Source organism: Kogia breviceps, chromosome 14, assembly GCF_026419965.1.
Source record: "Kogia breviceps isolate mKogBre1 chromosome 14, mKogBre1 haplotype 1, whole genome shotgun sequence".
Lineage (NCBI taxonomy): Eukaryota > Metazoa > Chordata > Mammalia > Artiodactyla > Physeteridae > Kogia > Kogia breviceps.
In genome coordinates, this window is record NC_081323.1 from 84,453,936 (window position 1) to 84,481,324 (window position 27,389).

General features: G+C 45.5%; 1 protein-coding gene across 1 annotated transcript; it reads right to left on the reverse strand.

Annotated features, from left to right (window-relative positions):
• Nucleotides 1-82: 82 nt before the first annotated feature.
• Nucleotides 83-27,109, reverse strand: STAG3 (STAG3 cohesin complex component). Its single transcript, XM_059038656.2, has 34 exons — nucleotides 26,903-27,109; nucleotides 25,689-25,871; nucleotides 24,463-24,565; nucleotides 23,958-24,074; nucleotides 22,148-22,244; nucleotides 21,347-21,423; nucleotides 20,858-21,062; nucleotides 20,276-20,427; nucleotides 17,182-17,255; nucleotides 16,128-16,251; nucleotides 15,304-15,402; nucleotides 15,019-15,098; nucleotides 14,584-14,691; nucleotides 14,202-14,316; nucleotides 13,934-14,039; nucleotides 13,645-13,748; nucleotides 13,323-13,415; nucleotides 13,124-13,213; nucleotides 12,663-12,863; nucleotides 12,473-12,543; nucleotides 12,278-12,365; nucleotides 11,716-11,796; nucleotides 11,536-11,628; nucleotides 11,206-11,374; nucleotides 10,975-11,111; nucleotides 10,100-10,201; nucleotides 9,438-9,586; nucleotides 9,051-9,179; nucleotides 8,799-8,956; nucleotides 4,691-4,865; nucleotides 4,343-4,444; nucleotides 3,968-4,046; nucleotides 2,837-2,896; nucleotides 83-2,564 (listed from the first exon to the last, which is right to left on the reverse strand). The coding sequence occupies exons 2-34, from the start codon at nucleotides 25,859-25,861 to the stop codon at nucleotides 2,556-2,558; spliced, it is 3,720 nt and encodes a 1,239-aa protein (XP_058894639.2). The 5' UTR covers nucleotides 25,862-25,871; nucleotides 26,903-27,109; the 3' UTR covers nucleotides 83-2,555.
• Nucleotides 27,110-27,389: the final 280 nt, after the last annotated feature.

A 27,389-nucleotide genomic window follows, 5' to 3' on the forward strand; every position in this document is an offset into this window, starting at 1 on the left:
TTGCTCAGTACAACGTTTCTTTTAGAGCAAAAAAGTGTTTTTTGTACTGTTAACCAATAAGATATTTAAAAACATTTATTTCACCATAAATTCATCCATTACATCTTTATTTAATACAGAAATAATTTTTAAACAAATATGTCCAAACTTCTGACATCTTATGACTCTGAGGTTCTTTTTCAGTTACTAGTGCTACGTAACAAACCACGCAAAACTAGTGGTGTAAACACCATTGTTTTATCATGCTCATGGATTCTATTGGTCAGGAATCTGGAGAAGGTACAGGACAGATGGCTTGTCTCTGCTCTCTGATGCCTGGGACCTCAGCTGGAAGACTCAAAAGCTGGGTGTAGGAATCATCTGATTCACATCTGAACCACGTCTTGTGGCTGATGCTCAACATAGGCTGGGACCTCAGCTAGGTGTGCTGGAGGGACACCTACATGCGGCCTTTCCGTGTGGCTGCTTGGGCGCCAAGACTGAACATCTCAAGAAACAGGACGTGGAAGCTGCCAGTTTCTTCAAGGTCTGGGCTTGGAAAGTGGCCCAGCATCACTCCACCATACGTTAATCTAGCACTCACAGAGCCCATATTCAAGGAGAAAGGACTTAGACCCAAACTCTCAATATACTAAGAGTGGCAAAGAATTTGGGGAACACGTTATAAAACTTGCACAGATTCGAAGTTTGGGGCTCAATCTACCATACTGTGGTCTGGCAGCTGCATAAAGATCTCCACATTTACAGAGCTTCCAACTTTCTCTTTTGATCTTGTGAAGTACCAGCTTGGCAGGCATTTAACTTGGGACTCCTCTTCCCCCTCCTGGATCCCTAGTGACCTCTACCCTCTATATCTTTTTTTTTTTCCACTTCATTTTTTTAACATCTTTATTAGAGTATAACTGTTTCACAATGGTGTGTTAGTTTCTGCTTTACAACAAAGTGAATCAGTTATACATATACATATGTTCCCATATCTACCCTCTATATCTTTACCTTAGTTTTCCCACTCTGCTCCCAGATCCCACGGAAAAGCTCCGCTCTCTGGAACTATTCCAGGGAATACAGGCTAAAGATCCCCAGGGCACTGGTAGGCTGCCTTTCTAAAATGAGACTCACAAACCCAACTTCTAGCTTTTATTTGGCAGGGAGGGAGGGGGAAGGAGGAAGAAATGAGCTTGTTTGGCCGAGTGACCTAATCACAGGAAATCATGGATCCTCCTGCAGAAACCCCTAGACTAGCTGGCTGACTGTGTCCAGCCTGGGACACCACACAGTGAGAACTTGAAATTACAGCAGATGCCCAGGACAGGGAAGAACTCGAAGTCGTATTTAAAAGGGGAGGCTGAAGAGTTCCTTAAACCACAGAAGGAAACAGTGAAAGCAGACAGAGACGACAGTGTTTTCATGTATTTTTGATTGCTTGTCAGAGGGAAAGGAGACAACAGAGGCGCTATGCTGTTCCAGGAAGCAGAACAAGAACAAGTCAGAGTTCCAAGGAGTCCAGCATCCAGAGGCTATTTTGTGGCAGTCTGGGTGAGAGATGATAGCAAGCACCGAGAGAAGAGAGAGATCAGAGACGTTCTGGCGAATAACCTGCCAGGACTTGGGGAGGAACTAGCTAGGGAAGGAAAGGATGAAGGAGACTGTGGTGTTGAGGATTTGGGGCTGGTCATTCAGAATAACTTCTGAGTTTCTTCCCAACTCTCAGATACTGAGATTCTATAAAAGTTCAAGCTATGACAGGTGTCTCTGGGATGAGGGCATGAAATTATCCCTGGAAAGAACCCTTGAGTAAAGGCTGCCAAGATATGTGGACTGGCCTGTTCTCAGTGGAGGTAAGACGGGTAGGTCCACCCTTCAGCCGTTCGGGATGCTACTCTTACCTTCCCTCTTCAGCCTAAACTGTCTCCACTAGATAAACTACTCAAAGGCAGCCAGTCTCCCACGTACTAAGCAATACATCCCTAAGAGCCAGCATACAAAGCACCTAGTGTGGTGTGTGTGTGTGTGCGCGCGCACACATGCGTGCAGGGGAGCAACGCACCTGTACGTGGGACCACAGGGCTAGGCAGAGCTGTGTAAGACTCCAGGAAAGAACCTGACCTCCATCAGTTTAACAATCTCTCAAGCCACAGCCTGGAATTGACTCAAACATGTTTATTGAGCTAAATCAGCAAGGCACAAAAGAGGCTAGGAGAGACGTTCCCCAAATACAGAAAAACTAATAGGCCCCTTCCATTCAACACAGGCAGTGCCCCTCTCCAATACTGAGGCGAAGCTCCCACCCCTCCAAACAGCAGAAAATAGGCACTCTGCTCAAACAGACAGACAGACAGCCACGGTGCACCAGGAAGGACAGGGGGCTTATGACTGCTCTATCCTAGCAGCATCAGAGAAAGGTCAGGTTAGAAAGGCACAGCCCACGTCTCCTTCCCCTCAGAGACCAGGGGTGGGGAAGTAATGATTTCTTTCACTCCATTTCCCATTGGCCTTTTCCAAGTGGTCATGTTGTAGAGGTGGGGAGTGGAGGTGGGGAGGGACATAGGGTCATGTCAGAAATCCTACAATGAGAAAGATGAAAGTAAGATACAGAGACCTAACAACAGACCAAAGGACAAAGAAATGACTGCAAGGTCCTCCAGAGGACAACTCTCATTCCCTTCCTGTACCACCCCTCGCCCAGGATGCTCCCAGGGCAGCTGAGACAGCAGGCCAGGGGCTGTGGCCTTTCTTTCCACCTACTTGACAGGCACATGTACTACCTGCCAGCATCTCCCAAGGATGCACAACTCCTCTTAACCTGCCTTCCACAGTCTGTTTTGGGGACACTCACCTCAGCGTTCAGCTCTGTAGAATCTAAGAGGTCCAGCCCATGCTCACTGGCGGAAGACTGCTAGAGAGAATGGGATCAAAAATCAGAGCGGTCCCTCCCCACTTCCATCACCTGCAAACAACAAAAGGGCCCTTTCCAGTCTCTTGTGACAAGCTTGAAGGCTGGGGTAGGTCCCTGAAGCAGCCAGGGAGGGAAGAGGAGCAAAGTCAGAGTGGGCAGCGGCGTCAGAGTCATCAGAGAAGCGCTTCCTCTCCTGGCCTGCCAACTGAGACCCTTAAATTTGTTCAGCTTTGGAACGAGAGAATGGGGTTTTTCCTGAGGGGACTTGAGGAAAGACTAATAGAGGCCTTGCTGTCTAGTCTCTGGGTTGAACATGTTATCTGGTTTTCCCTTTGAGCACAAGACCTCCACTCCCCTCTTCTACTGTGTCCTTTTCTCCACCTTCAAAGAGCAGAGAAGGGAGCAGAACAGCAGCAGACACACAATCCTTTTCTGTTTATAAGGCGCCTTCACTTTGTATTTTGTGTAAAATGTCCATTTTAAAGATGAGGGGGTTGAGAGGGGTTAAGGAGCTAACTTGATAAAGTGGTAAAACGGAAGACTTTTAGGTCTCCTCAACTCGAATTCCATGCTTTTCCTACTGAACTGGCAGCATATCCTTCTGAGGAAGCAGGCAGGCAAGGGTAGAAAATGGAGTGACTGGAGGAAGGAGGACTGGGGCAGCTCTCTAAGGAGAGAGGAAGGAAGGTTGGCTGTGCCTGTGTGCATGTGTTACGAAGAGAACGGGCTGCAAGGTTGGACTGGGTGACCTTCCATCTCTATCTAGCTCTAGGACTCCCTTTAATTCTTAGGAGATTAAGAGGCAAAATACCTATAAGGGGATTGAGAGTGTGGGAATCCTATTCCAGTCCTTTTTGGTATTTAAAATTTTTTCCCCCTATTTCCTTAAAGTCCAGGCAAAGTCGACAGCAACTTACAAACCCTTCCTCCTTTACTCTGTGATTCTTTCAAAATGTCTTGGGCAGCTTCCAAGGACAAGGCATCATCAGGACAGAGGAGAACTACAATGGTTTCTCTCCCTCACATCTGCTTCCAGTTCTAGAGGGAGAAGGGACCGTTGGATCCACTCACCTTGCCTGTACCTTGCCACTCTTCACTTGAGTCATCCTGAATTTCTAATTCTTCTTCATCCTCTTCCATCAGGCTGAGCCTGGAAACAGTGGCAAAGAGTAGAGGTTTTCAAGGACCCCTGAGAGTTTCCCAGAGGCACCCCAGGGGAACAGGGTGGGGAGTAAGCAGACCAGGGCTCCCGAGTCCCACTCCAGCTTCAATCAAAGCAGCTCTACTTATATCTGTTTTACATACTAGGGTTCCACGTTACACTGGAAGTGTTCTGTGGTTAAAACAAGCCCACAAAGCACCAGCATAGAAGCAATGAGAAGGAAAGAATCCCCTTACAATGGGTGACATCTGAAGTGAAGACAGAAGATGATGAGAAAAGCTCACCGGGTCAGCCGGTTGCCCAGACCAGGACCCAAAGAGTTGAGTGGAGTCTGGAAATGCTGTGGACTCAAGGACCTTAACCTCTGGGCACCTAAAAGGGGCTGGCTGTTGGGAATGAAGGTGGATCAGTGACAAGGGTTAAAAATAAGGGTAAAAAGAGGTAAAGTGGCCAGCATGAAAGCCAGTAAAAAGCTCAGACTGGAGGGAAAAAGAGAAAATGTAAAGCTAAAGTAAGAGGAAAGGACTGGAGAAGAACCCGAGAATGAGGAGGTGCTGTGGGAGGGAACAACACAACAGAAATGACGAGACACCAAACCGGGACATCACAGCCGGGCTCTCCTGGGGCCGCACCCTTGGGTAAATGCCAGTTCTGAGCCGCCGCCTTCTTCCATCTCTTCCAACCCCCCCAGGGGCTGCCTACTTTTCACAGCCGTTGAGGTAAGGGTGGGTGTGGGTGGGATACTGTTCAGCTGTAGGCTTTCCTCCTGTGATGCAGAGATGCCCTCTCTGTGCCGCCTGGAGGGGCCTGCAAAGCAGCAGAGGCACATGTCAACTGTAGACCAGGTACCACCACAGACACTTTTAGTTTTTCAAGACCTGCTCAGAATTTGGTAAGGAAAAGTTATAAAAGAGAATGGAAAATCTAGATAGTCTCATTATGACACGACTAAAAACGAGTACAGCCCTAGATACTACAAAAAGTAGGGTTTACAGAATTGTACCAAGGACTTGTCCAAGAAAAGCTCATTACACAGCTTAGAAAACAAGAAGGAAAGAGACACACATTCCACAGATAAACAGAAACGTACAAACACGGATGTGAAAGAGGGTTGGAGTCCCTAGGATTGAGAGGTCTCAGTTAATCAATGAGGACATCTGAGATCCTATTCATTCAAGATTTCTGTAGTGAGAAAAAGCTTAGAATGGCCTGAAATGAGGGAGGAAACATGAGGGTTAAGGAGAAACAGAAAAATGGGAGACTGGATTTTTTAGAAGCTAGAAAAAATGAGATAACTGCAGTGTCAGCACAGTTCTAATAGGAAGGGTAAATGGAAGACCTGGGGCTCAAAATATTATGGACTCTTTCCTGCAGAGCTCTAGGAAGGCGGAGGAGGAGAAAGAACCCCAAAATGTCTTAGAAAACCTAGGTAATGCTTTTTTTTTTTTTTTTTTTTTTTTTTTTTTTTTTTGCGGTATGCGGGCCTCTCACTGTTGTGGCCTCTCCCGTTGCAGAGCACAGGCTCCGGACGCGCAGGCCTAGCGGCCATGGCTCACGGGCTTAGTTGCTCCGCGGCATGTGGGATCTTCCCGGACCAGGGCACGAACCCGTGTCTCCTGCATCGGCAGGCGGATTCTCAACCACTGCGCCACCAGGGAAGCCCGGTAATGCTATTTTTAAAACGTAAGTCAAACCCATATTAGTATTTGTCAACTGTAAATGTTCATACCCCCATTATCCTCCCTCCCCACAGCCTTGTTTGTGCACTGAAACCGGCAACCGGAGAGTGAGCTGCTTCTGGTTTAAGCAGAGGGCTACCGAAACAGGGAAGCGCCATGTCCGTGAGCTTGTGTTCCCAGAGAATACACCTTGGGCCCCCACGTGACTCCTAATCTCTCCAACCTATCATCACTGGTGTAATGTCCATGCATTCAGCCCTGGGACCTCTCCCTATCTCCATCTTCACTGGCTTCCTTAGCCATTCAGGTTCATGACTTCAAGTACCAACTCCCACATCTATCTCAAGCTTCTGCCTGCCCCCCTCACTCCAGATTCCTGTCTGTCCAACATCTCCACCTGTAGTAACATGGCTCATACCAAAGCCCTGGTCTCATTTCTCATTCACAGCCTTCCCCATCTCAGTTGCTATCAACTCCATCCTTGCAATTATTAGGCCGAAGTCCTTGGAGTCATCCTCAACTCCTTTCTTTCTTACATCTTACATTCTTTCTTATTATGAAGTCCTATTAGTGATACCTTGGAAGTATGTCCAGAATCTGGCCGCTTCTCACCACGTCCGTTGCTCCCCTGGCTCATGCACTCTCATCTCCTGTCTGGGCCCCCACAGCAGCCAGAAGGAACGCCTTAAAATTTACAGCAAATCCTGTCAGTCCTGTGCTCAAATCCTCCAATGTTTACCCATCTCACTCTGAGTAAAAGCTGGAGTCTTTATTCTGGGTCGTACGCTCTGCACTCCTACGACCCCTTTGGTCTCATATCCTACACAGTCTCCATTCAGCAATACCGGCCTTCTCTGCTGTTCCTTGAACGTGCCAGAGACATTCCCACCATGGCCTCTGGACCGGCTGCACCCTCTAGTCTGCTATTCTGATATACACAAGGCACCCCCTCTCTCACTTCCTTCAGTTTTCTCCCCTGCATTCACGTTCTCTCCAAGGCCTTCCCCGATCACTCTTTATAGAGTGCAATCCCCACCTCCCCAGTATTTCCCCATCCTCTTCCACAGCATGCATCACTATCTGACACTGTTTGAAAGAAAGTTCACTGCAGTATTCCCAGCACAATGGAGCACAGGGTGCTCAGTAAGTGTCTGCTGAATGAACAATGGAACCGACCTTTTCAGTTTTCTCCTACCTTTACAAACTCTGTTTTAGGCAAGCCAATCTACACATCTATGTGCTTTGGCAAACTCTTACCTTTCTATGTTCTGCTTGTACTCTTCTGCTAGCCCATGATACTCACTCCTCCTCTGTTCAACTTATATAAATCTTATGCATTTTTCAAGATCCAGCTTAAATCCATCTTCTTGATAAAGCCTTCATAGATCAACTAAACTTAAAATGATACCTTTCTTCCCTGAATTCTATAGCATTCATCTGTCAAATCCCTGGGAATTTATTACTTACTGGTGACTTCATAACTCAGATTTTCTATAAATGTATTTTCTTTCTTTTCTATTAGATGGTAAGCTACTTGAGAATCCTTCATGGCCTCTAAAACACCTAACACAGTATCTTGCATATAGTAAGTCCTTAGGTGGTATACAAAAGACATTAAAAGGAATTCATACCCTACCTCACAACACACACAAAAATTAACTCAAAATGGATCACAGACCTAAATGGATCAGCTGTAACTAGAAAACTCTTAGAAGAAAACACAGGAATAAATCTTTGTGACTTGAGGCAATAGCTTCTTAAGACATCAAAAGCACAAACAACAACAAAAATAGATAAGTTGAATTTCACCAAAATTAAGAACTTCTGTATTTCAAAGGACACCATCAAGAAAATTAAAAGACAACCCACAGAATGGAAGAAAATTTTTCTGTACCATACACCTGATAAGACTTTTGTCTAGAATATGTAAAGAACTCAACAAGAAAAGGACAACCCATTTTAAATGAGCAAAGGATTTGAACAGACATTTCTCTGAGGAAGATATACAAATAGCCAATAAGCATGTGAAAAGATGCTCAACAGCATTAGTCCTTAGGGAAGTGCAAATTTAAACTACAATGAATGAGATACCAATTCACAGCCACTAGGAAATGGATAAAATAAAAAAGACAATAACAAGTGTTGGCACGAATGTAGAGAAACTGGGGCCCTTGTACATTGCTGCTGGGATTGTAAAATGATGCAGGCACTTTGGAAAACAATTTGGTAGTTCCTCATAAAGTTACACATAGTTACCATATGATCCAGCAATTTCAGTTCTTATTAGATATATCTCAAGAGAAGTGAAAACCTACATCACACAAAAACCTACACATGAATGTTCACAGCAGCATTATGCCTAACAGTCAGAAAGTGGAAACAACCTAAATGTCAATTAACTGACGAATGGATAAATAAAATATGGTATATCCACTCAAATGGAATGTTATTTGGTCATGAAAAGTTATGAGGTACTGATAAATGCTAAGCATGGATGAACCTTGAAAACATGATGCTTAGTAAAAAGACACACAAGGCCACATACCATATGATTCCATTTATACAAAATGTCTAAGAAATGACAACTAATATTTTTAAATGTACACTAAAAAGCACAAACACCTCAAACTTGTGATTCCTAGGATATTACCACTTAAGATGAGACTATGTTTAAAAAAAAATCAGTTTAAAGAAAAAAGGTAAATTATTAAGACAGGTAGTGATCTGAAGATTAAAAAATCATGAAAGTTATATAAAAATCTTTAAAAATTGGAAAATAAGATGTCACAGAGAGGCATCCTAAATGTACAGATTTCTTAGTTCAATCTCTGGTTTTATGATTAGTTTCTATTTAATTTTTCACAGAAGTTCACAGTTTTTAGTTGGCTAGATAAACCTTGAAGAAAATGAGTACCCTTATGATAGTAGGTAATCAATGAAATACTTATTTGACCAAACGCAAGAGTCTGAAGGAGGCAAAAACCAATACGCTGCTTATCTAGGTAGGGCAATCAAGGAAGTAGCACTGAGCACCCTGATACCTGCACTCACAGCACTTTACCTTCAATGCGCCTCTTCTTGGAGCGGGGGTAGCCCTGAGGGCTGGCCTCTGCTGTACTCTCTACAGGGCTGAGCGACTGGCAGTAGGTGGTGACTGGACCCCAGGGACGGCCAGGTGCCTGGGAGACACGCTGCAGACACTTTTCCAGGTAGGCCAGTCTAAGAAAGGGATGGAGAGGCTGAAGTGGTCACAGGCCCTCTCCACACCCTTCTTCTCTAACCCCCATCTTTATCCACCCACGCCCTAACTTACAGCAGCTGCTTGTCCTGATGGAAGAGTCGGGGGGAGAACTCTGAAAGGAGCTCCAGGAATGCCAGATTTGGGGGCTGACTGGAGGAGCCAGCTGGAGGAAGCTCAGACAAGGAGAACCTGATGCCTTCCCTTGGTTGAGCAAAATCATTTTAGGAAGATAGTCCCTTCCCACTTCCCTCCCAGGGATGAGGCATCCTGTCCAAGTGCTTCTTCCCCTGGACCCAGCCTATCTCAAAAGGATTCCTGCTCACCAACTCTACAGCGACTCCTCAACATGCTTACCCTCCCCCTCTGAGAGCTCACTCCCAGCCCTCCCTGTACCCAGCCTCTGGGTCAGCCCTCTTAGGAAGATTCAAATACCTTACTTTCCAACCAATACTTCCTTACTTGTGTAGCATGACCACAAGGTCACGGTTCTGTAGCTGCTGGGGTCCAAAGCTCAAGGCAAACCTCCTGGCCAGGTCCCTCATCTCCATGAAGGCTGGAAGCTCATTCAGGCCCTGGGGCCCCTGTTCCTGCAGTAGTTCTGTGTATAACTGTGTCCAGGAGACATGGCACATTTGGGAAAGGGAGGAACAAGATAGAAACAAGCAAGTATAGCATTCCCTTCTCTGCCCAGAAATCCAAAAGGGCTTGGGACACCATCTGCTATTTACTCTTTCTTTCCTCCTAGGACACTGACCCTATTCCTGACCCCCTTGCAACAGAGAGAGGCTTCACCCTGCTCTGTAACAATAAAAATGTCTGTAGTAACTGAAGGGGTTGCGAGAGAACAGACTAGAAAAAGAATTAGGAATTCCGTATCACTTTACTGTTGGTGCTCCCATGTCCTGACGTGGAGTTTCTATGGGGTTGGGATGGAAACTGCCCAGACAGTTAAAAATATACTTTTTATGGCTCTACTAACTGTGAAGGTGACTGTCATGTGGAATAAAAGCCAAAGTAAATCAGAAACTTCCTGCTCTGAAGGATCTCATGTTCTAGACGGCTGTGGGTGGGCTGCAGGGAGGGCACATCAGGTCTGAGGCACTGTAGGCAGAAGGGCGTACCTGCTTGAGGCTCAGCAGCAGGATTCGGGAACAGTGACTTCGGTCAATCTGCCTTGCTCTAGTTAACGTTTCCTTGATAATGTCACCATAGTCATTGTAGAACTGATGGAAAAGAAGTGGAGAAGATACTGTTTGACCACAGGAAAAAAACTATTTGTTTTGTTTCTTTCTTCACAGCCCTAACCGTATCTCCTTCCAAAACAGGCTTAGGTAGGGAAATGTGAACCTAAGCATAAAACAACTCATACTAGACCACACCTCTAACCAACAGGTACAAAGCCCCAAAGAAATCAGTTTAGGCAAATAAGAGAATAAACTCTGCCCTGAGCCCATTTCTTGGAGAAGGATAGTAAGCCTGCCAGAGCCCAGTATCATCCAGCACCGAAGCCTTTGCTATTTGTCTCTCCCCACTAGAACAGAAGCTCCAGGAAGGAGGAACCGTTGACTATTTTGTTCACTGAGGTGTCCTTAGTGTCTGGGATAGTACGTACTCAATAAAGAGAAATCAACACAATGGTGGGTTGAGGAAATAAGGTATATATCTAGGTATCTTGTGAGGATTGAACCCTCTTCCATTCTTATTTCCCTTTCTTACATTACCCCATTCCATAGACTAGATTCACATTAAAAAAAAAAAAAGTCTGGACAAGAAGAATAAGATACTTTCCTTCCAATGAATTTCTTCCTCCTCACGGTTTTTTCTCCATTAACTATTTACTACTAAGTCTCTTTTCTTTGTCCCTTTATTCTAAACTATTGGCCTTCCCCCCTGCTTCTCCTTTTTAAGCCTGATACTATCATCTCCCCAACCCTCCTATCTGTAATGCTACAGCATCTGCAGCCATGGCCGTGCTCAGCTTGGTGCCCTGCTGTACCTTGTTGTAGTGTTTGAAAACATCCGAGGCTGCGTCCATCTCCAGCACCCCATAAAGCAACAGCTTGCAGAACCCAGCCAGGAGGCGGCGCCGCTGGTGCAGCTGCTCTATCTGTAAATGATCCTCCTGGGAATGACCTGGTTCACATCAAGTGCAGAACGGAAACATCAGAATCACAGATTCAGACCTCCTGCCCTATAAGCCTGAGCCCCAGGTATAGAGCCCCTGTACCACTGCCCAGTCCTCCAGGCTGGATGAAGACATGGTCCATGAGGAAGCTGGCCAGCTCAGACTGGAGAGTGGCTTCAGGAATAAAGACAAGGGGCCTAAGGAACTCTCGTCCCCCGGCAATCATCTGAGGGCCGAAGATGAGCAGCAGATCACTTAACAATACAAAAGCCTGTCAGGGAAAAAAAAGAATGCTTAAAAAGGACAGGATATTGACCAAGGCAGAAATTACACCGCCAATTTCACTTCAGAACGGCGTTTCCTCAGACCAGAGGGTTGGGGTTGAGGGGGATGCCTCGCATCCTGACATACGCTCACTGAGTAAACACTCACCTGCTCCTGAATCTCAGGATCCACATCTGAGAGGCAGTTTTGGCAGAGTTCACAGAAGGCCACCATCCTGCCCTTCAAACTCAACAGCTGCTTCTGTGGGGACAATGGCTTCAGCGGGGAGAAATGAAGGAAGACACGGGCTCCTCCATTCCCGTTCCCCCTACTCAGACCCATTTTCACCTGGGAAGCACCTGATCCAGAAACGTGGGTTAGTGTCCAGAGAATGGAAAAATAGACAAGAGTCAAGGCTGGTAGGATCACCTGTAACAACCAAATGTTACAAAATGAGGGTCAGGAGTAAGGGGCAGGTGGGGAGAGAGAGACAGATAGGCAGATACACACAAAGGAGGGAAAAAAGAAAAAAGCAGACAAGAAGAGAGAAAATGAGACTAGGAGAAACCCAATTCCTCTTCCAGTAGAAAAAAACTGATTCTGGAAGTCTTCAGAGGATTCTATCCTGAGTAGGAATGCTACCTCTCCCTAATTTATTTAAAGTCTCCTAGACCCCCTAAATATTATCCTTGACTCCCCAGAAACCAGAGAGAATGGCTGTTTTCAGGTGCTGTAAAGTACATTCACCTTCCAAGACTGGGATGGAAGGAACGACACACATGATCAACGTCTCTCTCTCTCTCTCATCCGCTCCACGGCCCTGGGACTCGAACTGCGTGTGAGGTGGCCACTTAGAACACGGCCCTTAAAACTCCTCTCCTGCCTCCACGTCTCTAACTTGTCTACTTGCCTGGTGAGGAACCTCTCCTGTGTCCACAGCCTTCTGGAGGAGTCGGTAGCAGGGCTCATAGAGCTCCCAGCGGGTTAGGTCATGGGCACTTTGGGGGGCGGGGAGAGAAAAACGTTACACTGGAAGAGAATGAGGGGAATCAACCCCTCAGACAGCGGTAGAAACAGAAGAGGGAGCAGGAGGGGAGCTGCTCACTTGTAGAAGGCAGAGAGGCGCTTCAGAGTGGCTGCCAGACTGTACACCTCATCCTCATCTAGGAAGGACGACTGAGGAAGAAAGAAGGTCCACAGTGGGATTTTCCCAAGAACTCACAGATCCACACCCCCATCTTAGAGCCTCTCCCACGCAAGTCTGGGGTGTCCCGTCATGCAGCCCCACTTCCAACCTGCAGCAGCTCTTCAAGCTCCTGCTGGAAGCGGTCAGTTAGCAGATCCACAAGTTGGCTGCGGGCAAAGTCCACCCGGCTGAAGAACGTGAACTCCGGATTACAGAGCAGATAGAGGGCGTGAGCAGCAGCCTCGAGCACCGCTGGTTCCGCGTGCTTCACCACCACCTCTTGGAGCTGCTGCAGGAGCAGCTCCAGGTGCTGAGAGAGAAAAAGGTGGGAGAAGACCGTGCTGTGGGGGGGCAGGGAGGACGACTCCTCCGGAGGGGACTAGAGGTGGGGAGAAAAGAAACAGGGTCGAAAGCTTTAAACTTCAAGGATAAGATGCCTCAGAAAGGGAGGGCTTATTGGTTTTTCTAGAATCCAGGTTCTTGAGAAAAACCGGATACTGGCGGTAGAACCTTTGGCCTAGGACGAAAGTAGCAAAGTATAGGGAATGTGTCCTCCTCCTCTCTCCTCACTTTCTCCAAGCGCCTGGTGCAGTAGATGTTGAGGTCAAAGTAGTTGAGGAGCTGTAGCAGGGGAGCAACCTTCTCTGCATCAGCTGAGAACTGTGGTGATTGAGAGGGAAGCCTACTTATTACCTGCTATACTGCTCATCTGGAGGCCAGTTCCTTCCACCCACTCATTCCCAGAGGCTGAGCAGTGGGGCCCCTCTACCTTGGCCAGGAGCTGGGGGAGCAGGGGGATGAGGTGCTCAGTCAGCTTCACCTTGTCGTCGGCTTGCATCTTACGTTCTTTGGGGGTTAGGCCCTGGAATTACAATCATTTGGGGGTGGGGGTAACAGTGTGTGTACATGTATTCCTCTTATCTTCCCAGGAAGGAAAACTCAGCAGCTCCCTTCAATTTCCTTCTCTGGAAATGGAATTCTTTGAGGGGCAGAGGAAGGAGCACCTGAACCTAAGACTTGAGGGTTAGGATGGACAATACCTGCCTGGATTTAATAGCGCTAACCAACCTACCCTGCCCCTCGTGCCATACCTTCCTCCCCGTGACCCGCCCCACAGGCGGGTGACCCTCGGAAGCTTGCCGGACGCTGGACACAAGGATTTCTGTCAGTGTGCTCTCCTGTACGTCGCCCAGGTCTGAGGTGGCGGGAGGATGGAAAACAGAATCACAGGGTGGCCCCCCTCCACCTCCAAGGACCCCATCGCCCCATCGCCCCACCGCCCATGACACCTATGCCTTTCACAAGTCAGGAGACAAATCTCTCCTGGTTTCCTACTAGGAGATGAGAGGTCCCCTCCCCTGGCTACCAGGTGGCACACACCCTGGTCCTTCTCCAGCAGCAAGCTTGTCAGACTCTCCCAGTCCTTCAGCTGAGGCCCCGCACAGTCCCACAGGCTATCTACTAAGTATGCAGCGTGGTAATGGAGCTGTGGAAGAAGACAGAAGTTAAGTTACTGAAGCCACATATTAAAACTCTAGGAATTGGCTACTAATGAACCATTTCTCTCCTTCCTGCAGTGCCAGCTCCCATCCTTCTCTACCTGAAGGTCTTATGCATGAGAGCCCAACAGCTCCTTTCCATACATCACCTCACTCTCCACAAAAAAGGACAGCAGAAGGTGGAAGAAAGTCCTCTGGGAGCGCGGACTTCGGCGTCGTTCTCTCTCACCCACCGTTCTTGTCTCGCACTCAGGGTAGAAGAGCCTGGTAGAGGGGACACAGGAAAAGGGCATAGCATGGAAGGAAGTAAGCAGTGCAACAGTTACCATGGAAGGAAGAAACAGTCCAAAGAGAGGATTAAAGGAAAAAGAGGCGCAGAGCTAAGGAAAGCCCCAAGGCATCGAGAAGAGAAGGAGATACCAAGGGAGACTTTATAGTTATGGGGAGCCCTTAGAAAGAACACCAGCAGATGATGGAGAGAAAACAACAGATGACGGTGTTAAAGGAACAAACGGAAAGAGGTCCACTCACTTCCAGTACAGAAACTCCCCTACAGCAGAGGCCAGGGCTCTGTTAGAGGCATACACAACAGGGTAGATGCTCTCACAGTCTGCCTCTGTCAGCACCCCTTCCATGTTCCTGCCAGGAGAAAAGCAGAACAAGCAGGTGGATACGGATGCCGTCCTCTAGCACAACTAAGGCTAGAAACAAAAAGGGAAAAACTAACAAGGATTAACTGACAAAGAAATTCCCAATGTAAGAGTGGAAAACAGAGGGATATGAAGAGTTAGAGAAGATAGGAAATTTGCCCCCTGGAGATCCTGCAACTCGGGAGTGACCTCTTTCAACGTGTATATAAACAAGAGTCAACCTACGATCCGTGGAGGGATAGGACTCTGGAAGGGCCTGTCTGATGCTGAAAAGGTTAAGTCTGAGATGCTTGCCTCTCCAATTCCCAGGACTCACTTAAGGATAAGTGTTAGTAACCTGACGGCCTCCACTGCCACGTCATACTCTCGGTCCATGACCATGGAAACCAACCGGTCCTGTAAAAAGGAGAACATTGCTCAACAGCTCATTATATCCATCCCTAAACACCACTTTCTTAGAATCTGAGAGATTCCTAAAGACAGAGTGTAGAAGCAGACACTGGGATATCTATGGATATATAAAAGTAATAGACAGATAAATGAGGTGGGGAAATGGGAACCACAGACAGAGCCAAGCACAGGAGCACTGTCCCGATTTTACCTTAAAGCGGCTGGTAAAGAGCTCCAGGCGTGCAGTCCAGTCTCGGTTGCCGTACAGCCCTTTTAGAGCCTTCAAGCACTTCAGACGGACTTCTCGATGCTATTGAGGAGAAGGGAAATGTGGCTGACTCCTCCTCTACTCACCCTCACTGGGCCTCCATACTTCCCTCTCGGATTACTCATTCTGGGCCTGGGTGTCCTCTGTATCGAGGACTCTTTGAGATGTCTCAGAGACAACGAACAGCTGTCTTCTCACTTAAAATCCAAAAGGATCACAGCAGAATTTAGCAATTATGATTAAAAGGATCTTTTGGGGCTTCCCTGGTGGCACAGTGGTTGAGAGTCCGCCTGCCGATGCAGGGGACATGGGTTCTTGCCCCGGTCCGGGAAGATCCCGCATGCCGCGGAGCAGCTGGGCCCGTGAGCCATGGCTGCTGAGCCTGCACGTCCAGAGCCTGTGCTCTGCAATGGGAGAGGCCACAACAGTGAGGGGCCCGCGTACCACAAAAAAAAAAAAAAAAAAAAAAAAAAAAAAAAAGGCTCTTTTGGCTACCACCCTAGCACTTGCATTACCACCCGGTCAATAACTTTTTCGCCTTTCCATGGGGAAAGTCTTTCTCCACTCGACTGTGGTTTTCAGGCATTTAATCTCCTAGATACATCTTTCTCTCTCCTAACTTATCCTACCCTCCCAAACGCTGAGCGAGTTTCGAGGTTCAGTGTCTTGATGAGTTGATCACTGACCACCAGTGAAACACCGAAGTGGCAGTGCCAGGAAAAGCTGAAGCACCCTAGGGCGGGGACGAGGACTGACTCAACTCTCACCTTATCATGCAGGGTCCAGCCAATATACTTTAAATAGCTGTCAGTGAGGAAAGAGGTACTGTAGCTTTGCATCCAAGACCCAATCTCCTCAATGCAGATAGCACGGATCTCAGGAAGGACATCCCTAGGCAGAGAGAAACTGACCCTTATTACGTTCTCTCCAATCTCACTTTCCATCCCAGCAGATATCTTTGTCACAGAAGAATCTATTTTCTTGACTAAATACCAGGTACTAGGCCTTTCATTTCCTCCTCCCAATGTGAATATTTTAAAAAGTGAACACTTTCTTTCTGTAACCAGCCTATAAAATAGTTGAACTTATCCTCCATGCCCCTTTTAAAAATCAATTTCAGAATTTAATTTAGCTGTTGCCCAAACTGCGTGTGTGTGTGTCTAATTGAGGTACAGTTGATATACAATATAAGTTTCAGGTACAACATAGTGATGCACAATTTTTAAAGGTTATACTTATAGTTATTATAAAATATAAGCTATATTCCGTGTTGTGCAATATATCCACGTGTCTGTTTTCCTTCCACTTCAAGAAAAGATTACATCAGCTAAAGGGTTCTGGAAAGGCAGAGGTTGAAATCTAGGTAAGAGTAAGACACAAATACTGAGGAAGAAGTTCTTTACCCAGTGTAAAACTCCCCTGCCTTTAGCACAGTGTAAGGCACAGTGAAGTGGGCTAGGAAAAGGCTTGCCGAGCTGTACACCCTCAGAAAGGCCCTGCTTTTTGGCTCTCTGCTCTTGTCCTCTCAAGGCTCAAGCCCCAGGAAGATGGGGGAGGGGAGGTCTCAGGCAAAGCTGGAGCAGAAGAATACTCAGCAATGCCTTACCCTCTTATCGTCTCTCCCAGAAGAGTTTACACGATCCTTTGTAGGCGGGAATAAACTAAACCTAATTTGGAACATTTGTTGTTAAGAGTTTTTGCCCCAGCTGCATTAGCTGTGGGAGTAACCAGATAACTCAGGGTTAGGAGGAGACCCTGCCACTTCTACAGACTCCATAACTGAGGACCAGCTGCTTCAATGAGAGGATCCCAGTAACTCACCTGTACCGATGTACAAAGACACCCCTGAAGAGGACATTCATCATTCCCTCAATCTCCTCTTGATGCTCTTGGAGCTGGAGGACAGGGAGTAACAGGTCAATCTCTCATGTTCCCCAATAATATAAGACCACAAAAATATAAGAAAAGCATGACACCCACCTACTTCCTATTACTAAGAGAACACAGTCTGAACCTCTGGTATCCTTTGTTCCCTCTTTTTTTTTTTTTTTTTTTTTTGCAGTATGCGGGCCTCTCACCGTTGTGGCCTCTCCCGTTGTGGAGCACAGGCTCCAGACGCGCAGGCCCAGCGGCCACGGCTCACGAGCCCAGCCGCTCTGCGGCATGCGGGATCCTCCCAGACCTGGGAACGAACCCGTGTCCCCTGCATCGGCAGGTGGACTCTCAACCACTGCGCCACCAGGGAAGCCCCCCCTTTGTTCCCTTTTAGATCTTCTAATTTTTTTTTTTAATTTTCAGGACATTTGGCTTTATTTCCCACACGTTCATAATACTTCTATCTCCCCAAATCATTTTTCCCCCACATGAGAAACATACATCTATAGTAAGGTATGAAAGTTACAGGCCTCTAACTTCCTCTCTCTTTCTATGGATTAGATACCTTGGAAAAGACTATCACCTACTCATCCACTTGTGACAGTGGATAGGTCAGTGAAATCAGGCAGTCAATAGATACATCTAAAATACAAAGTTGATGAGAAGGGTGGAGTTTGCAAATGAAAGTAATTAAACTCATCAGTCAAAAACAGCGAAAAAGAAAATGTAGCCAATAAGTTGTCAGAATAGAAAAAGGTTAAACCTTCTAATTCTGGAAGAAGCCGTATAGTCAACTAATGCCTCAGAGATTTGTGTTTGGAAAAAATAATATCCCTTCTGTGTCTCATTATTTTGACTATCTTTGGCTATTCAGAGGCCCTAGCTGGTAGTTATACATGTTTTTGACTAACAACAATTGGGAAAAAATTTTTAATAAATGCAGTTTGTTTGACAAAAGAAGCGGAACTAACAAAAAAAGAGAAGGAAGAGATTATATCAGTGGTTCTCAACTGGTGGCTCCCAGGGGACATTCAGCAACGTTTGTAGACATTTTTGGTTGTCATAACCTGGGAAGGTACTACTGCCATCTAGTGGATAGAGGCCAGAGATGCTGCTAAACATCCTGTAATGCCAGGACAGCTCCCTAAATGCCATTGTTGAGAAACCCTAGATTAGATGAATGACAGATAACAAGGAAGCAGAATTACAAGGGAACATTCTTTAAGACAACTGCCCCAACTCTTCAATAAATCAATATATTGGGGGAAAATTGAGGGGGGAGCAGAGGTTCTGTATAAAAGAGACTTAAGAAACACAGCAACCAAATGTAATGCATAGTCCTTAAATAAATCTTGGTTGGAATTAACCTGATATAAAAGGTATTTTGGGGACAAGTGGAAAATTTTAAATATGAATTGGGATTATAAAATAGGGAATCATTGTTAATATTTTTGGATATGAAAATGGTATTAGGATTATGTAGTAACATGTTTTTTAGACGACATACTTAAGTCTTTAGGTTGAAATACCAATATGCCCATAATTTAGTACAAAATAGTAAAAAAAAAAAAAAAAAGATAGATGAAGCAAATATAGTAAATTAGTTAAATCTAGATTAAATCTAGTTAAATCTAGATTTAAATTGAATAATCTAGTTAAATCTAGATTATTTGTATGTGGTGTTCATTCTACCAGTGTTATCTATTTTTCTGAATGTTTGAAAATTTTCATACTTAAAGGAAAAGGAGAGAGAGGGAGGGAAGGAGGAAAAGTGGGTCATCAGTACCAAATTCTATGTAAGTTGAAAAGGGAGACTGAAAAAAGGTCATTGGCTATAGGGATTAAGAAGTCACTAGTTTGGAGAAAATAACTTGAAAGAAAAAAATGGGGATAGAAGCTAGGTAGTGAAAGGATTCAGTTGGATATTAAGGAAGTAAGGAAATACTAAAAGGAAGGATAGAAATGGGGTGGCTCATAGAGGAGAATGAAAGAAGATTCAAGGGCTTATATACATTTATAAGTGGAGAGAGAGATTAAAGACAGAAAGCAGAACTGATGAAGCAACAGCCCAGAGAAGTCCAAATAATAGGAGTCATCCTAGTGTATATAATTTAAGATTTGACACAGACCCAGTACATATAAGGTTTAAGACATACTGAGAGTGAAAATAGCAAAAGAGAATTAAGAAAGTATAGACGTTTCTCTAATGATTTAGCATGGAAGATATCTCTGGTGAGAGCTGGAAAACAAGTCAACTGGCACAGTAAGACATGATGAGTCCTGCCAACCTCATGGTGGGGGAGGTCTCAGATACTTAGGGGGAATGAGGGGAAAATCAGTGTTAGTCTCATGATAGACACAGCTGTTTGAAGGTTTAATCAGTGTAAAAGGTTTTGTTGGGGTTTATGTCCTCCAGTGGTCTTCTTCAAGTTTAACAGGAAACAAAGCAAGTACCTACTATGTGCCCAGCTAGGCAATTTATTCATCTCATTTAATCTTCACAAAAAGAATTATCCCCTTTTTAAAGGAAAGGAAACTGAAGCTTAGAGATTACATAAGGCCATGGAGCTAGTAGCTAACAGGAATAGAATTTAAACGCAGGAGAGATTGAAAGGCTTGTCCCGTATCCTTTCCTTGAAAATTTTGCCTCCCGCACTCCTGTGGTAACCTGCATACTGCACACCTGACAAGAAAGTCAATGCTTAACCCCCTGCACAAGATGCAGGCACAACATTTAAACACTTGTGATCATGAATGCAGACAATGGAAACTGAGCAAAAGTGGAATTATAGAGAACTCTAAAATTTACTCTAAACTAGAAATGCTCTATTGAGCCCACATCCCAGAAACAAAGTGAGCATGCAATAACCTCTGACTGGAGGGTTCTATTAAACTACTGCCAGACTCCATTATTCATGATCTGAAAGCTTGCCTGGGGGACTGTGCCTTAGCAGAGAGAAGCTTGGGGACTGATAAGGTGGGCTGCAGCAGCTGTGATGAAAGCCAGGAGAGGAGGGAAGAGGCGGGGAACACTTCTTACCTCTTTGTGTTTCTCCAACAGGCTCTCCAGTCGCTCAGGTGCTCTCTGTCCTGGCCCCTTGTTTCGTTCAGCCTCATACTGACGTTGATTGTTGTCCTTGTGTAGACTCAGTTGGAGGGCAACCCTTACCAGGGAGGTCATCAGCTTCATGGCTTTGAGTCAGTAAAAACAAGATAACGAGATCATTACTTAAGTCAGAGGGAGGGAGGGTAGGTTCAAAAAAGAAGGAAAAAAGGGGCAGTGAAAAAGAAAAGCTAGAGCAGGGTGACCCTAAAATCCTAAGACTCACTGTTCTGGAGTGGATTTTTTCTCTCCCTGACTCTTTTGGGCTTCCTTTAATGCTTAGCATATTCCCAGTGGTGAGCTATAAGAAACACGTTAAGGCTGGAAACCATCACTGTAATCCACTCCTTGTTTACAATTCCACTAATGAGAAACTGGATGGAGGTTTGGGATAAAGGAAGCATGACCCTGAAGTAAAGAGCTAGAATGCAGGTAGGAAGGAAGATCCAGGATTGGAGAACAGAGGAAAGTTCTACTAACCCCCAAGAGAACATTTACAGAATAAAAGTAACTGCTTACCAGCCAGGGTGCTAGTGTGACGGAAGGCACGGACTTGGGAGTCTGAGAGGCCAGTGAGCAGAGAGATGAGGTTGTCCATAGGGAAGCCATCATAGAGGAGGCTGTACTGGCACCGACAGACCAACGTCCTCACAAATTCACAGAAGCTGCCCTGGAACTTCTTCCAGGATGGGCCTGGAGCTGTCAGAGGATAGTCTCCTGAGTCCTATAAAAGAGTTTATGAAAAGGATGGAAAAGTTATTACTAGGTCTATGAAGTCACAGGGACTGGATGTCAAAACCCAATAGTATAGTAAAAATGTATTTCTTATACCTCATTCTCAACTCTACAGGACTATTCAGATAATGTGTATAGGTCCCTTTTGCTCCCAAGAGATTAAACTCCTCTTTCTAAAAGCTATCCTATTTCCCAGAGTCAGAAAGAAGAGGATAATGGGCTTTGTATTTTGAAAAAAGAGTGGCCAGAGGATCCTGGACTGTCTTCCTCCACCTCATTAAACTGTTCTGTTAGGTGCTGGATGATCTCCGAGTTGGACATCTTCTTGAACATCTCAGGGGTCACAGTGCCTGAGGAATGGATGAGATGAGGTACTTAGAAGGCAAATAACAGGACACCATGACCATTTAACATATACATTTGAAGATGAGCTAGGAAATATACTGAAAAGAGCTTACGTGGGGAATCAGAAGACCTGAATCCTAGTCATAAATCTGCTGCCATCTAACTGAATACCTGCTATAAGGCAACCTCTCTAGAAAACCCAAGGGAATCAAACAGTGGAAAAGTATGGTTGAAAAAAATATTCCAAACAATCAAAAAACAAAGAAAACTATGCCAGATTCTTATAATACAACCTGCAGTCTTATAAGACTAAAGTTAGGTCACGACCTCTGGGGACCTGGGGCCCCACAGCTTCAGTGGAGAAATATGCAATGAAGTGGCTGAGAAATAAGGAATAAGAAAATAAAAGATTATTTCATTTAGAGAAAAGAAGAGTAAAAGTCTGATGGTCCATTTCCAAATCTGTAAACATCATACCATCACATTAGCATGATTATTTTTTTTTCTCCAAAGGGTCTTGTCTCCAAACCAATACATTTCCTTACTGGATCTCTTCCCTATTTACCAATCAACAATGTAGTCGGCACTAGTTAAATAAGTGAAACTTTTCTTATGCTTTTCCCTCTCCATTTATTTAGAAATGCCTAATCCTACACATCTAAAAGGAGAAAAAGTTTTACAATATAGGAGCAAAGGCTGGGGATTAGAAAAGGGTAGGAGTTTCCTCACCTTTACATCCACATGACCGGATGAAAAAGTTAACGAGCTCCAGGAATCCTGCATCCTGGTCTTGCTTGTAGCTATCCAGCCACTCATCTACCAAAGACTAGGAAAACAATGTGGATGATTTCTACTTCTGGCAACATGACAGACTAGAAATTCTGCATAAGCTTTCTAACTGAAGCATCTAAACTTCTGATTAAAATATTAAAACATCTTTTAAAATGTATTGCTAAACCAGAATGACAGGTAAAATTCCATAAAAGCCAAAAATGAAGTGAAGGTAGCAATTCTGAGAGATAAGCAAGCTGACTTTTGCTCTGAGGGGTCTCTTAACTATAGACAGAAACTTAGGAAACTAACTTTCTGTCCAGATGGCTGCATGGAATGTAGAGCATAGGAGATAGAGCCTAAAGGGCTTCCAAAAAGAGTAGTCCAAAAGGAGGCTCCTGCAAAGAGTTACACCCTCATGAAAGCAAGAATGAGAAATAAACCTATAGGTAAGATGGGGACAGCAAGAAAACTAGCTTGTTATGACCTTAGTGTGGGGTAGAGGGAAAAATGAATTGTTTGAGAATTCAAAACCATAAGCCAGTTCCCATATCTGGATTTGCAGTCCAGATCCACATTACTTCTACAATCAAAATAACCACAATCAGATAATTTAATTAAAAGTGACTCTGGAGTGTCCTCACTCAACCACCAGAAGCAAACGTAGGTTTCTTCTCTTAACAACCCATCTTCAACCCAGGCCCCAAAGAATTCCAACACATAAAAACCAGTAACAAAAATAAAAATAGAAAAACTCCGTATGTTTGAAAATTTTTAATTTTTTCTAAAAACTATAAAAATCCACACTATATATCAATAAGGGTCAATCTCAAACAACTGAAATAATCTAAGTCACAGAAAACTGAAGAACAACTCATTCACTTAAATTAAGGAAAACACATTCATTGGTGATAAAATTATGATGAAAGACAAGGGAATGGTTAACAGAAAATTCATTCTAGTAGTTATCTGTGGGTGGTGAGGGAACTGGGGGAGTAAGGTGGAGGGAAGATACACAAGGGTCTCTACAGCACCATTAAGGTTTCATTTCTTGAGCTGGGGCTAGAGGCCTGGGTGATCACTGAAAAAAAAATTTTAAGCACATATATGCCTTACATGTTTTTAGATGGTACTAGAATTACAATAAAATTATTGAAAAAGAAATGTAAGAAGAGAAAAAAGATATGTGGGGAGGGGAAAAAATTAGGTTTAACTGTCAAAGTGGAGCTAAAAAGTGACAGTGTGGGGCTTCCCTGGTGGCGCGGTGGTTGAGAGTCCGCCTGCCGATGCAGGGGACACGGGTTCGTGCCCCGGTCCGGGAAGATCCCACATGCCGCGGAGCGGCTGGGCCCGTGAACCATGGCCGCTGAGCCTGCGCGTCCGGAGCCTGTGCTCCGCAACGGAAGAGGCCACAACAGTGAGAGGCCCGCGTACCACAAAAAACAAAAAACAAACAAAAAACATGACAAGGGTGAACAAGTTGCCACACAAATCCAAGCTTCTTCTCTACATTATCCAATGCCTTTCCTTGTCTCCTCCATCAATCAATCAAGGCAAAAATCTATCCCGTTCTATGATACTATTAGGAAAGGAACGTTCCCTCTGATGTACAAGGATTCATTCCGTGGTCTTATCTGCCTTTCCCGATACAGGTTACATTCACTAAAATGTCTACATTAAATCAAGTTTGTAGGCACTTGTACTTATCTTTCCACCCAACAAGGGGTGAGATGGTATCAAGAAACAGAGGTGAGACACTCTGTTTTACCTGCATGTCACTTTTGGCAGCTTTCACAGCATCAAAGAGATCACTGGCTGGTGGCTCTGACTCTTTCTGACCATAAGCACGTACCATTCGGGACCCCTTCTTTGGACGTTTTGCCACCTAGTAAGCATAAAAAGATCACGAATATCTTTAAAAAGTGAAAGTGACATTAATGCTAGGTCTCATCACACAGGTAGGCTTAAGCTGCCAATTCCACAGCAGAGTTAGAGTTACTGACTCAGATTAGAAATAACTGATTTTTATATTGTAAACTTTATTATTTCTAGCCTCTTGTCCTTTTAAAAGTCCCTAAGCCCCATTCCTGTTCCTCTATACCCTAATACCCTCTTCTCTTATTCTTTGCTCTTCAAAATCTGCCTTCTTCCTACTTCTGTCCCTTAACACTTTTTAAGCCTTGTCCTTTCATCAAGCATATCAGCTGACCTCTTCTAGGTTTTCTTTTGCTGCTTCCCAGACCAGGTTCAAAAACAAAACAAAACTGACTCACTGGGGTTGTTTTGAGTGGTCGTTTTGCTGCTCTCTTCTTTACATTTCGTCTCAAGTTGTCTTCGAAGTCACTGCCTTCACCAGCTGACAAAGATTCACTATCCCTATGAGGGAGTGTGGTTCTGCTTAGATACAACACCCTAGCCCCTATATATATAAGGGTAATTGAATTATAGTTTCTTTTTGTCCCTAACTTTACAACCCTCTCCATGAGAAAAATATATTCAGATTTTAAGAAGAGATGAGCTTACTGTTGCTAGGAAGTAGGGACAATGTCTTAAGGGAAAACTTTCACTTGAATAAAACATTGGAGATGAAGAATGAAGAACTGAGGTAGGTGAAGGACAACCCTTTCTTAATAGCCTCTCTGAATAAGAGAATCAAAAGATATTCACATTAAAAAAAAGATATTCACTTAAGCAGTGAGGGGATCACTGCTGAGTAGAGAAAAATGGCTCAGGAGGTCATGTATTACTAAAACACAAATCAGAGATTAATATGTGCCTGGTGTTAAATTTTACTCCTTGAAAACAAATTCACGTCTTGTTGATTAAGGTTAAATTTACAAAATAGATATAACCTGGTGCCAAACGGCAGCACTGACAAATAGAAATGATTCAGAAGAAACCAATTTAAATTACCGTGGGATATTCATATAGCTGAAGTATAACCTTAAAAAACTGTGAATCATTATGTGGTATACCTGAAACTTATATAATATTGTATATCAACTATATCGCAATAAAAAAAAATTACCAGGGGATAAATCGACCTTGATTAATTTTCTACTGGAAAGGTTTTTTTAAAACCCAAGACATACTCATATAATCTTCACAAAATAAGCTCATAAATGCTAACAGCTAAGCACTCGTTTATAAAACCCCAAACAAAAGAACTACAGGACACCAACTAAAAAGTATACACTAGTTTTCAGGTACCAAATAACTCTTTTCCCTTTCCCCCATCTGTGGGCCCCCACCGGAGGCGGTCCGTGAACATACAAAAGTGTTCAAGAGAGGTTCAGACAAGTTGGATGATGGATTCAGAACAGGATGGATTATTCTGGACGCCTCCAACACGTAGGACAGCCGAAATCCAGCCTGTTCTGAACCAGTATTAGCGTCTCCTGGCTTTTCATAGTCACACACGTGTTGCCACTTTACCCGTCTGTTAAATGAAAACGGGAAAAGCTGCGGACAACAACGATGTCTCACCAACCCCACTCACCTCTCCGAAGTCTGGTCCGAGTCCCCGTCATCGCAGGGCACAGCGACAGACGAACTAGAAGACGCAGACAGGCTCCTCGGCCCAGGCCCCACCGCCCTGCGCAGCGGGGAGGACCCGCTGCTCGGGGAGGAGGAGCTATGGAGCTGGGGGGAGGACGACCGCAGGGTGGGCATGGTGGTCCAACTGCGGGAGGGAGAGAAGGGGGAAGGCTTCCTGCCCCACCACGTCTCCATCCGCAGCCCCGACCACCCCCCGTTTCCAAGGGAACTGCTTTGGAACTCGGGGAGTGGGGGAAACACAAAAAATAAGACGGAGAACACACGTCAAATTAAAAAAGAAAAGCACAGCTTTTATGGTTTCTCCTGGGATAAACCATAATACAAAAGAATATTTTAAAAAACGTATGTGTGTGTATAACTGAGTCACTCTGCTGTACAGCAGAGACTAGCACAACATTGTAAATCATCTATTACTTCAACTGAAAAAAAAAAAAAAAAAAAAAAAAAGACGGAGACAGTCCCGACCTGAGGCATCAGGGCGTTAAAGACACCACGGCCCCAACGCCGACCTCCGGTTTGGAGTCACTCCCCAAGCACCGAGGAAGGCACACACCAGGGCAGCTTAAAACACACCCCTCTCCCCAGGATTCGGAGTCAACTACCAGTGAAAGGAAACCAGCTCACAGAGTGCAAACGAGAAACAAGACCCCCCCAACACCCCCCCACAACAGAAACACCTAGACTTCCATTTCTACAAGGCTAGAACAGGACTCCTCAAAGACCCGACTGCGACGCGCTTAACGATTTGGGGCTAGAGGCGCCATCACAACCAGGCCGGAAACGCTGAAGGAGTCACGGAAAGCTCGCATCCTCCATTTTTCCAGAAGAGGGGATCTCTACTCAACGCTGGGCTACGCTATTTGGGCGGAGGAGCCGTCTAACCGCTCAGGAGAGCGACTATCAGCCTTTGGGTCTGGGATTCCTGGCCTCTGTGGAAGAAGGGGGTGGAGAGGGGGATGGAGAAGGGAGAGTCCTCTCTCAGGGCCAGAGTGCGGGGGAGGGCGACCGCCTGGGTCAAAGAGGAGCCTCACTGTCTGAACCCGGAACAGCGACTTCTGGCCGAGCAGCGTTGAGGAAAAGTCACCACCGCGGGTCCCTCGGGTCTCTGTGGTCACCCTCCCCACGCCAGCCCCACACTCCGGCACGGGCGCCCACCGCTTCTCTTCTGGTGGCAGAAGAATCCAGAAAAACGCGGGAAGGCGCGAGGCGTGCGGTGCGCAGGCGCGAGCCCAACGGCTCGTCTCAGGGCGGGCAAATTGTCGCGAGGCTTGGGCGTGTGCGAGCTCGTGCTCACCACGTTCCAGTCACAGCGCTCCGGCAGCCTCGTGCGGCCACGAGCTCTCCAGCGTGCCGCCGTGTCACGTGGGCTCCGGCGCGCTGGCCACCTGCTTTAACTCGTCTCCTCCCAGCCCCGCCTCTGCCCCCAAGTTCCCCCTCCATTGGCCGGGCTTCACACTGCACTAGTAAGAGCTCCTTTAATCTGGCTTCTCAACTGCCACAGGCTAGGTTCCACCCAGGCCCCGCCTTGCGAACCAAATAGCCACGCCTCTGAAGAAGGCCACGCCCTTCCCCCCAGCCTCCTTAGTCCTGCCGAGTCCCGCCCCGCTGCCGAGCTTCCCCAGTACATTGGCTTAATTTCTCC